General features: G+C 58.1%; 1 protein-coding gene across 6 annotated transcripts in view; it reads left to right on the top strand.

The window, feature by feature from the left end:
* IQSEC3 (IQ motif and Sec7 domain ArfGEF 3) overlaps positions 1–5,046 on the top strand; it is a 100,579-nt gene extending 95,533 nt beyond the window's left edge. For 3 of the 6 annotated variants that reach the window (XM_082349060.1, XM_082349059.1, XM_082349062.1), the window contains one exon: positions 1,659–5,046. In XM_082349060.1, coding sequence (XP_082205186.1) covers positions 1,659–2,084 — 426 coding nt within the window. In that variant the 3' untranslated portion in view covers positions 2,085–5,046. The remainder of the gene's footprint in view (positions 1–1,658) is intronic. The other 3 variants (XM_082349061.1, XM_082349063.1, XM_082349064.1) reach the window with 3 other exon arrangements.
* The last annotated feature ends 10,260 nt before the right edge of the window (positions 5,047–15,306 follow it).

Below are 15,306 nucleotides of genomic sequence, written 5' to 3'. Positions count from 1 at the left end.
TGGAGGGGGAGAGGGGAAGGGGAGGCGAAGAGGAGGTGCAGGGTGAGGCCGGGGCTGCGGCCACAGGGGGGCTCTGAGGGTCTGGACTGGGGCGGCCAGGCGTTTGCCCGGGGAAGGGCAGCTGTAAATTGTGGGGGCGGAGAGCAGAAGACCTGCCCCGCGGTCTCAGGCCACTTTCTCCCAGGGGATAACTCGGAAGACAAGCAGGTGGGGAAAGGAGCCGCACCCACCCCTCCCCAGCAGCAGTGGACAGAAGCCTTCTGTCCCAGCGAGGACCACAGAGGGCTCCCCGAGAGGGAGGTGGACGCAGCCCTGCTCTCGGCCCACCCCAGGGCTTGGCAGGGCACTGAGGGGCTCCGGGGCTCCTTTGATTGATTGGGAGGCGGGGGGAAGCTCAGGCTTAGAACACACTGCTGAGGCTGGAGGTTGAGAATGGAGAGTGGAGCCTGCAGCCTGCGGAGCTTGGCGGTGGGGGCTTGTGAAAACCCAAGGGCAGAGGAACGGGGCTGGAGAGCCGAGCAGCCCACCAGGGCAGTGCCCGGACCCAGGAGGGGGCGTCCCAGAAATTGCACCTTTTGCCAGTAAATGGGGTCAGGATCTGCTGGCTTAGGGCTCTGAGATAGTTTAGGGCAGGGCCCTCCTGGTCTAGACCTGGCCATAGCATCCCCTCCCCTGCAGCCTCGGTTTCCGCCCCCCCGTGCACCGAGCAGCGGCCTGGGTGGTGGTACCCAAGCACATCCACAGAGAGAAGGCTCTCAGCCACTCCCTGAAGGGCCCGGCTGTCGGGAGGGGATCGTGTGCCGTATCTACAGGCTGCTGAGCCTGAGGGATGAGGAATGAAACCCCTCTCCTTCCAGAATCCTCCTATTTCTTCCACCTCCCCTGCTAGCAAGAGGAGGCCAGGCTAGTTCCCAGTGCCCTCCATGGGCCACCCCCTCATGCCCCACCCAAGGGGGAAAGATTAGAGCCCTTTCTGGGTTCCCCCTCCTGCAGCGGGACAGATTTCTCCAGGGCCCAGGTTGGGCCAGAAGGGCAGCTGGGGACCTGGCTCTGGCCTTGGCCGCTCTTGAATGTGTGGGCACGGCCCTGGGGAGTCTGGGAGGATGGGGCAGGTCCAGATCACCCCTCGGGGTCCCTGGCATTCCAGGGTTTGGACACCTTTGTGATTCACAGTGATGAGAAGGCCTCCCTTTAAAAAGCTGGTGGGAGGGTTAGGGGCTTGCAAAGCTCCAAGCCACCTGACTCCTCTGTCCCTGTGTCCGCCACACACCCCTGGGAGGCAGGGCGCAGGCAGATACCCCTGCTTTTCCAGCTCGAGGTTGGTGGGAAGGCGGGTGGGCGCCCACCCGGGGCCCAGGGCCACCCAGCAGGACCTGAGTCCATCGGTCCAGCCGCCCATCCCACAGAAGGAGCCAGGCCGCTCAGGCCGGGGTAGAGCACAGCGTCTCCGGACTCCACCCAGGCTCAGCGCCTCTGCCTGGCAGCTGGGTGCCCTCTGGGTGGCGGAGAGATGGGGAGCGGGCCGAGGTGAGGGCTGCGAGCCCCTGGTGGGCACAGGGGCCGGGGAAGGGGGGGAAGGGAGGCCCAGGGTGGCCAGTCCTAGCAGCTGGGACTTAGTCTTGTAACATTTCACGCTTCTCTGGCTGTTTCTAAACTAGGTGTCAATTCACAACAGGCTTCAAACGTCCCAGCACAACTCCGGGCTGGGGGCCGAGAGGGGAGCACCAGCGCCAGACCTGCAGCCTAGCCCCTTGAGGGCGCAGCCCCCTCTGCTGCCACCACCGCCGCCCACGGCCCCCGGGACCCTGGTGCAGTGCCAGCAGATTGTCAAGGTCATCGTCCTGGACCAGCCCTGCTTGGCCCGCATGGAGCCCCTGCTGAGCCAGGCCCTCTCCTGCTACGCCTCGTCCTCGTCCGACTCCTGCAGCTCCGCGCCCCTGGGCGGCCCGGGCTCCCCCGTCAAGGCGGCCCACCAGCTGCCCCTGCCCCCCGCCCCGCCCCCCTACAACCACCCGCACCAGTTCTGCCCGCCTGGCTCCCTGCTGCACCGGCGCTGCTCCAGCGGCGCCAGGAGCCTGGTGTAGACTCGGCCACGCCCGCTACGCTGCTGTCCGGGGGGCTGCGTCGGGGCCCCCGCTGCTCCCCACGCCCGGCGCGCTGCCTTCCTGGCCACTCACCACTGTCGTTTCAGAGAGAGAATCCCAGTCCCTGGCACCTGGTTTGCTTGGCCCAAGCTTCCCTTGCTCAGTTGAGCGACCCTCCCCCCAAATCTGCAGACACCGCTCACTCTCCTGGGGCCCAACACAGCCAGGCACGGCCAGGCCTCCTCTCCCCCCACCATTACTCTGGCCACTTGGAACAGGGACTGAGGGCCTATCCGGCTTCCAGGCCAAGTCTGCCAGGCGTTGAGGGCTGGGTGGCCAGCACCCAAGCCTTAGACAGAAGGTGGTCTGGCTCACCGCCCCAGCGCTGGGTGCCATGCTGGGTGGGGGACAGTCAGCCCTGGATCCCTGGAGCGGCCAGGTCAGGGGGAGGCATGAGAAGGGGGCTCCCTCTGCTGCCCCCTGCCCCGCCAAGCCCGGCAGTCTCAGGAGGCGACTCCTCTGCGCCCAGGGATGTTGGCTGTCCTGGCCACAGACTCCCCTCCTCCCAGGGCCTCTCCTGCTTTCTCAGGGGCTGGGGCGCTGCCTGCCCAGGGCTGCCGAGACTTCAGGAGAGCTTTGGGAAAGGGGGGGAGGGGAGGGGGCACCCGTCTCAGCTCTCTCTTGGTCAGTTCAACAGAACCAGGGAATCAGGAGGTCACGTATCTACAAAACGCACCTTTTAAAGAGTTTCTTGTTCTCTAGCCCTAAGTCATACCCAGCCAGTGCAAAGTGCGCCCAGGGCATGAACACATACATAGGAGATCCAGGTCCTCCCAGTATCGGAGCAGAAACGGGGAGGGGCAGGGGTGGGCCCAGGGGCGAATGTAGCCAGCAGAGGCAGGATTCCGGCCCAGGGCCAGGCCCCCTCCTGAATGACTTCCGTGGCCTCCACCAGGGACGTGGACGCAGAAGTGGGCGGGAGCGGCAGGTGCTCCAGAGGCCTGGCGTGTCCCCCGCTGCCGTCCCCAACGAGCCCTTTAAGCCCCGCCCCCCGTACCCCAGAAGGCAGCAGGCCCGCCTGCAGCAGGGGGAAGAGTCCCTACACCTTCAAAATCGCCAAGGAGAGCCAGGAGGGCTCGCTGACCAACCCAGAGCCCAGCAGAATCAGAGCCAACCTCTGTGCAGCCCCACCGGGCTCAGGCAGCCCCGCCTCAAAGACCCCGGGGGGGTACCCTTCCAGGGACTGTCGGTCCCGAGCCAGGCTGGCCCCTCCTCTGGTCCTCAGCCGACAGCTCACTGCTGTCCTTCGTTAAGGTCCCCTCCCTCTCGGAGCCCAGGTCCAAGACATCCCGAGAGGTGGAGGTGAATACTGATCCAGAGTGCATTTGCTCCTCCCCGACCCCTACCCCACAGCCCAGCTGCGGGGCCCCGGGCTGCTAGGAGGCACGGACTCCCCCTGCTCTCAGAGATCCCAGGTGACCTAGTTGCGTGTGTATGTGTGTGATCGCCAGGCGTCATTATGCTGTCCCCTAGCGAGTGTATTCTGGCCCTGTCTCCGTCAGCCGGGTGTCCATAACGTGTGACCACTTGCTGTCTCCTCCCCCCGGCCCCGCCCCCGTCCTTGTTGTCCCGGCCCCTCTCCTGTGTCTTTTCTGTCACACGGTCGCTCCGATCAGAGCCTTTCAGGGCAGAGCGGCTGACCGATGGGGCGCACGGTTCACACACCCAGTGCCCGAGGCCTGGGCGGCAAGGGCGTGGGTTCAGAAGCAAGAGGAGTGACGAGTGGCTAGATATGTTTATGGGGTGGGAGCCATGGGGGCACAGTCCCAGCCACTGGGTCCCTGTCACCTGCTCACACGGTGCCCCCCTCCCACGCTGCTGACGCCCAGACTTCCCAGGTTGGGACCAGCAGGCACCTCAGGGCTGGCACGTACGTGGAGCGTCTCTCTGCGGGCCCGGAAGCTCTGGTATCTCCGTGCCCTCCCCTGGGTAGGGCTCCCCGCCGGCCCCGGTCACTGCGGTGGCTGCCTTGGGCCCCGCTGGCGGCACTGGAGTCCTGGCCGAGGAAGCACACCAGCCCGGGGTCAGCGGCATGTGGGGCGAGTTCTGAGCTGTGAGGGGTTTGAATCCCCGAAGGCCTGGGGCAGGGTGCGGCGGGGCCTCCTCGCAGTCGGGGAAGCAAGGGTTCCCGGCCTCGGTAACTTCCCTCCCCTGGCCGGCCAGCAGGCTGAGGCTGGGACCCGTCTCCGTGCCCGTCCCCAGAGCCGAGCCCCCAGACAGCTGTGACAAGCCTCGTGTCCTCCCCGTGGCTGCGGCCACGTCAGAGCCTCCACCCCCCGGAGGGCCCAGCTGGAAATGCTCGCGGGCCTCCCGCTCACCCCCAGGCCAGGGGGGCGGTGGGGTGCTGACACGGCCTCCTGGGCACACGCGCAAGGACCCCAAGGTGGCCCCGCGATATCGACACTCGAGGCCTTACTTTGGGGACCGGGCCCCCTCCCGGTTTTATCCATTTGGCCCCAACTCCAGAATCAGGAGCGGGAGGTGAAACTAGCTCTCCCACCCGCTTTGGGGCCAGCCCACCTCCAGAGCTGGAGCTCGTCCTGGAAGCCTGGTTGCCTGTGTGCAAAGGCACCCACGTGACCAGCCCCAGGCCCCTGGCCGCCGCCCCACCTGTCCCCCCCACCTGCCTGCCAGACGTCTCTTTGTGCCAGTAGGTTTCCCCATAACCGTCGGTCTGTCTGTCCCCATGTCCTGCTGTACATACATCCTTGCTGCACCCCTCCCCCTGCATACACCCTTCCCCCGTCAGAGAGCAGCCTCTCTAGGGAAAGAAAGGCAGGGCGGCTGCACCCAGCACCTAATCCAAATGGCAAATATTTTGTAACAAAATAGCCCAGAGGTATTTTATCTGTTCAATTCATAGAGTTTTAGAGATTATATTGAAATATGTCACTTGAGCAAACTGTGTCGGTTCTGTTTCTTTCATTCTCCAAGAGGGGGCTCCACCTCAGATCAAATCTTGGCGAGATCGCAAGGGCCCAGGGCAGCAGCTGGGCCTCCTCTGGCCACAGGGGTGTCACCCCTTCCATGCTACCCTGTGACACGGTTAGGGAGCCCCTTCCTAAACAAACGGGGCTAGGTGCCGGGAGCCATCTGATGGGCGGGCGCTGGGTCAGACCTGGGGGTGCAGGGCCAGAGAGTGACCCCCACCAACACAAACACACACACACACACACACACACACACACACACACACCCCTTCTAGCCTGGTAAGAGAGAAGATTTCAGTGGCGACCAGGGCAGCTTTGGGGGGAGGAAGCACCACGACGGCCAACGTGCACCCCAGCAGAGTGGGGGTTCAGAGGGCTAGGACTCCATCTGCCCCGCTCGGCTTTCCATGATGGAGGCTGAGGGTATGCTGGGGTGGCAGGTCCTACTGACCACATTTGGTCATCAGCCTCGGGTGATTTTCACCAGATGTCAGCTCTGAAGCCCGACCTTCTAATCACAGGGTCTGGGATGAGAAGCCCCAGGGTATACCCTTCCTAAAGTGGAGGGGAACAGGCCCAGGTGAAAGGATTGGGGGCACATTGTTGGGAAAAGTCACAGAGCCGCAGAGTGGAGTGGAGCAAACCCTTACGGAGCCCGAGGCGTGCCGGCTCCCCTGCTGGAGCTGGAAGGGATGCCAAGGTCCCGCCCAGGCGTGGGTGACTGCGGTGCCCGAGAGGGGACTGGAATCCGGGCTGCAGAGACGCGCAGGGCGCTCGGTCGGCACCCACGCCGCGCGCAAGGCGCAGATCAGGCTCCACGGCGGGGGCGTGCCCCAGGGCCACGTCTCCTGGCAGCGGGGAGAGGAGAAGCCTTACAGCAAAGCTGAGGCACCGAGGGAGAGAATCAACTGGGCGGGATGGCTGGTCCGGGGACACCTACAAAAAGGGTATCCAGCTCTCCTGGTGACCAGACCTCTGAACACCCAGAAATCCAGACAGCACCCCAGGCTGGGCCCCATTATCCCGTTAAAGTGAAAAGGAACATGACCTCACCCTCCTTCCAGGAAACGGGAAATTCCAGGAGAAGCCTGGAGCCGGCTTTGACCTGTCCCATCCTGAGAACTTTCTGACCCAGGAAGCCGAGGCCTGGTCCCTCGAGAGCACCCCTGAGGGGACCCGGCTCAGCCCAAGCCTGGGAGAGGGCCTAGGGCCAAATGGGACTGCTGCTGTCTGTGTGGGGACATGGGGCGTGGACATGGGAAGGGGCACCGTTCTCCAAGTCTTCTGGCCTCGAGGCCATCTAGGAGGAGGGGCCAGCCCTCCGGTAGAAAGGCAGACAGCCTCTGGTGCCCCAGGCCCTCTGGGTCCACCCGCCATACAGATGGAGAGTTATGGTCAGTGCCTCTTTCTTGTAGTGACCCTTTAGACAGGGGAACCTCAGACTCATCAGCCACTGACTTAGAATGCTTCCAACAAGGGGGCCCAGGCTTCACAGGTTTCTGGCTGAGAGCAATGGGCCAGAAGATGCCAGTGCTAGAACGGGGAAAACCCAACAAGCTTAGGAACATCTGGTGCTTGGCGTGCGCCCAGCACTGGTCCAGGGGCGGGGGATGTGCGGTGATGGGCTGAGCAAAGTGCCTGCTCTCCAGGGGTTCATGTTGGGTGGTGTCGTCCAAAATACACAAATGGACCAATCTTTTCACACAGTGGATGGTGGTGCGATAGAGGTGATGGGAGGGGCTGTTTAGAGCAAACAGTCAAGGAAAGCCTCTGTGAGGGAGCAAATTCAACAAGGTCAAGGTTGGGTCTGGGGGCAGGTGAGCAGCTCAGAGACCACCTCTAGGTGTGGAATGAGGCAGAAACCAGGACAGTCTGCCATATATTTCCTGATATGTAAATGTACTTAGCTGAAAATTCTTACTAAATCTTAAATGCATTTTAAAACCACCTGGACTTCCGTGGTGGTTCAGTGGTTGAGACTCTGTCTTCCAGTGCAGGGGATGTGGGTTCGATCCCTCCCTGGTCTCCCTGGTCGGGGAGCTAAGATCCCACGTGCCTCCCGGTCAAAAAACCAAAAAACATAAAACAGAAGCAATATTGTAACAAATTCAATAGACTTTAAAAATGGTCCACATCAAAAAAAAAAAAAAAAAAAAAGAGTCTTAAAAAAATAAATAAATAAAACCACCTTAACTGAGGAAATGATAAAATGGGCCTCTCCTAGGAAACCCAGGACAGATGGTCACCATGCTCTCGGGGAAGGAAGGGAGGGGGAGCGGACAGCCGGGCGGCTCCAGCAGGCTGCGTGGTGGGAGCAGCGCGAAGGGCCGGCGGCAGTAGGAGGGCCCGGGAGACCAGCCCAGCAGCAAGGAAAGCCGCCCCGGCACCCGGCAGCTGCTGTCCAGAGCGGCTCCTGCAGGGAGGAGCCCAGCCCCGGCCTGGCCGGCCTGCAGCCCGCGCTGTCCACCTGTTCACGGTCACCTCAGTCCAAGCGGACTCAAGGACTCCCGGACTCCCGCTGGCCATTCAGAATAATAACAGGATGGACCCCATGGCCTATTAGCACCTGGTCCTGGGGTTGACAACCGACCTGTCTCATCTCTGCGTGAACTAGGTGAAGCTTTCATAGGTGAAGCTTTTGATTCTCCTACAGCAGGGCTGGCAGACACACCCCTTTCCCCGCCTTCACAGACGTGGCTGACTGATCACTGCTTTCCAGGAGTCACCACCAATCACCGTACGGGGACACCCAGGATGGAATTAACGCTGAGCCACCTCGAGGGAAGGCATTTGGATGGGGGTGGTTTAGAGCAGGAGGTGCAGGCTAGGCCGGGGCTGAGACACCGGGGAGAAAGGCCCTTGGAGGAATCACCCAGGGCCGCTCACGCAGGCCCATCATTCTCTGACCGCTCGTGGACGCGGCTCTGCAGGGACGTCTGCTCTGTCCCTGGCTCCCCGCCGCCCTGACCCTCGGGCTGCTTCCTTTTAGGGCTCCACATGGCCCTGGCAACCTGGCAGCTGCCTGACAGCGGGTCCCCTCACTTGCTCCACTCACCTCCCTCCAGCTCCATCTCCTTGGACCCCAGAGCGAGCCACTGAGGAGGACATGGCCACTGGGCCAGATGCCAATCGGGGCGCCAGCGGGAGCCCCCTATCCCAGGGCAAAGCCTGGCCTGCAGAGGCCACAGCCAGCACTGCTGGCCTTGGGAGAGACCCTTCCCGAGGCAAGTGGCCTGGAATTGCAGGCTGCGTTCTTATCTGCACCCCTCCCCTTCCCAGGAAGGCAGCCGGGCCCAGGATCAGCCCCAGGCCCCAGCTTGGAGGCAGAATTGGTCCTGCCAGGAAAATTCCATTCTGGAGGAGGCCAGAGACTGAGGGAACTGGGCTCAGGAGATGGGGAGGAGGGATGGGAACTCTCTCCTCACCCCCTCTTCCCCTCCCCCCTGCAGGTCTGGTGGCTTGTTTCCCTAGAGAACCAGGCGCCCTCACCCCACTAGCCAGCCCCTAGCACCTCAGTGCTTCCTGCTCCCATGACCCTAAAACCTCAAGGCAAACTCTGGAAAAACTGTGGGAACTGGCCACAGGGAAGGAGAGCACCAGGGGAGCTGGCTCACATCCCCACATTCCCAAACCCCCTGGACAGACCTGCTGTCCTCCCAGGAACCCCCAGTCCTTCTTCCTCCCAAGACAGCTGGGTAGGAAGCAGCCTCCCTCCCCCACAGGGAGTCACAGAGTCCCCGGATGTCAGAGCTGGAAGCAAACAGGTTATGAGACAGGCTGGGATGTGGGACGTGGGACCCTTCACGGCAGTGCTCGCACCTGGACAAACGTCTGCTCTCTTCAAACAACAGAATACAAAGAAACTATAAGGAACTAAAAATAACTGCATGCCTGCACAGTTGGGGCAAATCATGAACAGTAAGATACAAAAAGGCCAAAACCCACCTGCCACGATCCCTGCACACAGCACCACCACGGGGGTGGGCAGACCCCCTAAGCCACCCCCTTCCGCCCGATCCACCCATCCATCCATACCCTCACCCCATTTAAGGGGCCAGCTCCCCCTACTCCCCCCTACCCCGCCGAGGGAATCTGTTACTTGATTTCAGCTCATGCTACTGCAGCATGAGCCCCAATAAAGCCTTGCCTGAATTTGTTGTCTGGCCTCTTAACAATTTCTATTGATTAAAGAATCCAAGAACCCAGGTCGGCGGTAACAGTCAGCCTAGCTGCTTCCTTTTACGGATAAGGGGACTGTCTAAGAACCATAATTCAAAAAGACACATGCAGGGCTTCCCTGGTGGCGCAGTGGTTAAGAATCTGCCTCCCAATGCAGAGGACACGGGTTCGAGCCATGGTCTGGGAAGATCCCACATGCTGTAGAGCAACTAAGCCCGTGCGCCACAACTACTGAGACTGCGCTCTAGAGCCCGTGAGCCACAACTACTGAGCCCATGTGCCGCAACTACTGAAGCCTGCACGCCTAGAGCCCCTGCTCCACAACAAAAGAAGCCGCTGCAATGAGAAGCCCACGCACCACAACAAAGAGTAGCCCCCGCTGGCCACAACTAGAGAAAGCCCGTGCACAGCAATGAAGACCCAATGCAGCCAAAAATAAATAAATTAAATAAATAAATTTTTAAAAACCCCACAGTACTAAAAAAAAAAAAAAACCACACACACAAAAAGACACATGTGCCCCAATGCTCATTGCAGCACTATTTACAATAGCCAGGTCATGGAAACAACATAAATGTCCATCGACAGATGAATGGATAAAGAAGATGTGGTTCATATATACAATGGAGTATTACTCAGCCATAAAAAAGAACGAAATTGGGTCATTTATAGAGATGTGGATGGATCAAGAGACTGTCATACAGAGTGGAGTAAGTCAGAAAGAGAAAAATACGGTATATTAATGCATATATGTGGAATCTAGAAAAATGGTACAGATGAACTGATTTGTAGAGCAGGAATAGAGACGTAGATGTAGAGAACGGACATATGGACACAGCGGGGGAAGGGGAGGGTGGGACGAATTGGGAGATTAGGTTTGACATAAATACACTACCATGTGTAAAACAGTGGGAACCTGCTGCACAGCACCGGGAGCTCAGCTTGGTGCTCTGTGGTGACCTAGATGGGTGGGATTTGGGGGGAGGTGGGAGGGAGGTCCAAAAGGGAGGGGATATATGTATACGTATATAGTTGATTCACTTCACTGTACAGCAGAAACTAACACACCATTGTAAAGCAATTGTACTCCAATAAAAAAATTAATTAAAAAAAAAAGTTACAAAAAAGACAACAGGATAATCGCAAAGTAAGCAAAAGGAAGGAAATAATAAAGACAAGAACAGAAATAATGAAACAGAAAATACATATAAGATAAAAAGGGTTAACAAAGCCAAAATTTAGTTCTAGGGCATGACTAATAAAATTGACAAACCTCTGGTAAGACGATCATGAGAGAGTCGGCCCAGAGAAAAGACCTGAGGGTGAAGAAGTGGGACTGTTGTCCCGCAGAGATTTTCTTATGAATAGAGACAATACTACAAATAAACTACAAACCTATGACAGTAAGTTTGAAAACCTTCACAGAACGAACATTATTCTAGAAAATATCTTACCAAAACTCGTTCAGGAACAAGTAGAACATGTGAGATGGATAACCCTTAAAGAAATTTGAATATGTAGTTTAAAATCTATTTACCATCCTCCCTAAAAAGCAGCACCAGGCCAGATGACTTTTTTTAATAAATTTATTTATTTATTTACTTTTGGCTGCATTGGGTCTTCGTTGCTGTCTGCGGGCTTTCTCTAGTTGTGGCGAGTGGGGGGCTTCTCTTCGTTGCAGTGTGCGGGCTTCTCATTGCGGTGGCTTCTCTTTTTGCAGAGCACTGGCTCTATGTGTGTGGGCTTCAGTAGTTGTGGCACATGGGCTCAGTAGTTGTGGCTCATGGGCTCTAGAGCGCTGGCTCAGTAGTCGTGGCGCACGGGCTTAGTTGCTCCGCGGCATGTGGGATCTTCCCGGACCAGGGAAAGAACCTGTGTCCCCTGCACTGGCAGGTGGATTCTTAACCACTGTGCCATCAGGGAAGCCCCAGGACAGATGATTTTATAAAATTCTACTATACATTCAAGGAAGAGACAGTTCTGATCTCTTGTTAACTCTTCCAGAGAAGAGAAAAAGAAAGAAAATTCCCAAAGGCCTTTTTATGAGTCTAGTATAAACTTAAAAACAAAAACTAAACCAGACAAGGACAATATGAGAGAGGAAAACTCTAGGTCACTCTTGCTTGTGAGCATAAATGCAAAATTCTAAACAAAATATTAACAAACTGAATCTAGCATTGAATTACAAAAATACCATACACAATGATCAAATTAAGGTTTGTCCCAGGAATTAAAAGAAGGTTAAGGGCTTCCCTGGTGGCGCAGTGGTTGAGAATCTGCCTGCCAATGCAGGGGACACGGGTTCGAGCCCTGGTCTGGGAAGATCAGGAGCAACTGGGCCCGTGAGCCACAATTACTGAGCCTGCGCGTCTGGAGCCTGTGCTCCGCAACAAGAGAGGCCGCAATAGTGAGAGGCCCGCGCACCGCGATGAAGAGTGGCCCCCGCTTGCCACAACTGGAGAAAGCCCTCACACAGAAATGAAGACCCAACACAGCCATAAAAAAATAAAAATAAAAAATAAAAAGATGGTTAAATGTTTTAAAAATCCATCAGTATCATTCACCATATTAAAGACTAAAGGAGAAAAACAATATGATCCTCTCAATAGATGCAGAAAAAGCAATCGCTAAAAATCAACACTTATTCTTGATTTTTAAAAAAAACAGCAACCTTGGAAGAGAAGAAAACTTCATAGCCTAATAAATCGTATCTATCAAAAATCTACAACAATGATCCTACTTAGTGTTGAAACGTTAGAATTCCTTTCAAACTGGGAAAGAGGCAAGGACGCCTGCTACCACCACTTCTAGTTACCAAGTGAAGGAAGACAAGAAAAAAAATGAAAGCAGCGAGGATCGGAGAAACAAAATATCAGTATTTCCTGACAGTCTGATTATCTATGTAAAAAACCCTACAGAATCAAGAGGGGGAAAAGCATTAGAATTAATTCAGAGGAAAAGCCGGCAGCTGGTGAGGGGCCCTTCCTCCTCTGTCCCACTGGCCTGCTCTGGCCACCCTCTGTCCCTGTCCCCACCCTCCTCCTGGACCCTCCCCAGGATGACAGACCCAGATCCAAATGCACTGCTGAGGCTGGACCGGCCACCTGCACTTCCTCCTGCAGCTGGGAGTCTAAGTCTCGCTGGGAGGGGCTTGTCCACTGCTGGTGACCGTGGATCATGGGAGTTCTGGCCTCAGGGCCAGGCCCTTTCAGTGAGACGGTGTGGGCAGCAAAGCCTCAGAATGCGGCTGCATCCGGAGTTCGGCTGGATTCTTGCTACAGCAGTGGGGCTGGGCACTGACCCTGCGGAGGGACCCCTGCCATCGAGGGCTCCCCTCTCTCTCTCTCTGTGGCATCACCTGGCAATTCTGTGCTCACCTCCTGGACCCCTTGCATGACAGTAGGGCCCTTCAGAGCACAAGAGCGAGTGACCTGGCCGTGCTGGCTGGTGGCCCGACTGGAAGCAGAAAGTACGAGCGTGCAGGGCCCCAGGGCCCGGGCACCAGCCGGCCTCAGCCGCGCCGTCTTCCTGATGGGTGGTTGACCAGCTTTTCACCCCTGTCGGGTGCAATCAGCCCTCGTCACTTCCCTGAGCAGCTAACCCTGAAGGGAAGCCAGGCATGCTGGGTCGTCGGGGAGTGGGCACGTGAGGCTGAGGGCAGCAGGCCCTCACCTGCCCCAGAGCAGACGGAACAGGGCAAGGCCAGGGTCAGCGAGGGCTCTGTGTGGGTCAGGAGTGGTGAGGTTGTAGAGGAAGGCAAAGGGCTCAGGCAGGAAGAACAGCAGCAAGGCCGCCCCTCCCCAGACCCTCAAAGAGGGTGCTTCATCTAGCCGGGGAAGCCGGGGGGCTGTATCAGCTATCGATGCTGCCTAACAAGTTACTCCAAAACTCAGTGGCTAAAACAACAATACAGTTCACTCTCTCTCACTTGGGTCAGGAATTCAGGACCCACCTAGCAGGGCGTTTCTGGTTCAGGGCCCCCTCATGAGGTCGCAGCCGATGTCGGCCAGGCCCCTAGTCATCCGCGGGCTCACTGGGGCTGCGGGATCCACTTCCACGTGGCTCACTCACTGGTGGACTCTTGGGGGTGGCTCCGTGGGGGCCTCTCTATTGGACGGCTTCAGTGTCCACACAGCATGGCAACTGGCTTTTCCCAGGGTGAGTGATTGGAGAGATCAAGGTGGATGCTTCAGTGGCTTCTAGACCCATTGCAGAAGTCACCCGCCTCAGTCCATCCATATCCCTGTGGACCGCGCGTGGGTGCTGGGCCGTCTTGGAGGCTGGCTACAAGGCCTGAGGGGACAGCAGGTGGAGGGGCTGCAACGTTACCCAGGGAGCTCCTTCTGCACCCCTGGCCACTGGAGGACGAGGTGCAGGCCTTTCCAGGGAGCTGAGCTCTAGCCTTGTGATTACGTGATTATATTTCCCCACACCTCTCTCCTCCAGGCCTCCTAGTCTGTGTCCCGCTGCCTCCCCCCTGCCCACCCCAGACATGATCCTGTTCCTTTCCCCTGCCCCCAAGCCCATTCCCAAGCCCAGTCCCCTCATCTCGGCAGCTGAGGCCCTACAAGGCCCACAGGCTGAACGGCCTGCATTCTCTCTCGCTGACTGGGGGGAGGGGAGGTTCTGACCTGAGGCCCAAGAGCCTGCATCCCTGGGCAGCACGGGGACAGAGCGGGAGGGCACAGCTGATGTTTCTGTCCCCGGGGGGGCAGAGCAGCATGACGCCCCGACCAGAAGTTAAGGGTCTGCCGCAAGGTGGCCTGGACCTGGAGGGTGGTTTGCGAAGTGAGCTGGAGCGGGGAGCCCAGGCCATTCCTCTCTCATGGCGCTCTGTGTGGAGTGGGTGGGAAAAGCTGTAAAAGGGGGATGGCAGGCTGGATAGGGGAGCAATTTGCCCTGGTCAGGTGCCCTTCCGGCCTAACACACACAGACCACAACCTTGCAAATGCAGAGTCCACTTATGAAGGGTTGGGGGCCCCAGTCTCAGCAGAGTTCAAGGCCCTCCTCAGCTCCCAGAGCTCTCCCAGCCCAGGGGCAGGGGGTGCGGGGGACTGAGCACACCTTAGCCCACTCCTCAGCTCCTGCACGGTGCAACCCACACCCGGACAGAGGGAGGGGCTCTGAGCTGAGACAGGAGGGGAGAGTCCAAGCCCAGGCCAGCACCAAGGCTCAGCCTCGGCAAGGCGGACATACAGGAGAACTGAGGTGAGCGCAGGGGACACCACCGGTGGCCCTGGAGAGCCAGCTCGGCAGGAAGCCCAGCCTGGGGAGGATGTGGGTGGCGGCGGATTCCCAGGAAGAGCTCCAGGCGCCAAGAAAGCGGGGACACAGAGAGGAGGAGTGCCTGTCAGGTAAAAATGCGCCTGCCTAAAGTAAGGGAGAAGGGGGATGATTACTGAGCACATCTGGATGGACAGACGGGGTCGGAGACAGAGGTGACCCCAAAATCTGCAGCAAGTCCAGCCGCATTCTTCTGGGCTTTGGCGTCCACTCTGCCATGGGGGGGGGGCGGGGCGCTCTGTGGCCTGACACTTTAGACCTAGCTTGGAAATAAACTTAGCCAGCACCCTTCTTTGGGAAAGGGAAGGGCCTGGTGGGAGGGGGATTGACCCGGGATTAATAAACAGCATGAAAGGGTCTACTGACTGCGAGTCCACACGTGAACAAGCCGGGGTTGGTGGCTGTCTGACAACTACCCCCTTCCGGGCACCAGGGCTCCGGAGACCACTGGCCTGTGGTTCCCGCTTCTGCTCAAGCAAGGTTTCTGGGTTCTCCCACTAGGGCACAGGTTATGAATGTGTGAGAAGGTCGGATAAGGGTAATAGGGAGTGGTGGAGCCTGTGGCTAAATGGAGAGGGCCTAAGGCATTTACTTTAGATTTTTTTTAAATGCCATACTGGCCAAACAAATCATAGCTGCCCGCTCGGGCCGTCAGTTTAAAACTCAGTGCCAGAGATGAGATGAAAACACCCCAAGTTATAACCAGCACTTGCTCCGTACGCACACGAGCATGTACACGCGCACACACACACGAACACAGACACACACAT

The sequence above is a fragment of the Balaenoptera borealis genome, assembly GCF_965194805.1.
Source record: "Balaenoptera borealis genome assembly, chromosome: 13".
Taxonomy (NCBI): Eukaryota; Metazoa; Chordata; class Mammalia; order Artiodactyla; family Balaenopteridae; genus Balaenoptera; species Balaenoptera borealis.
The sequence above is the reverse complement of the archived record's forward strand: the minus strand, read 5'-3'. Positions and strand labels throughout refer to the sequence as shown.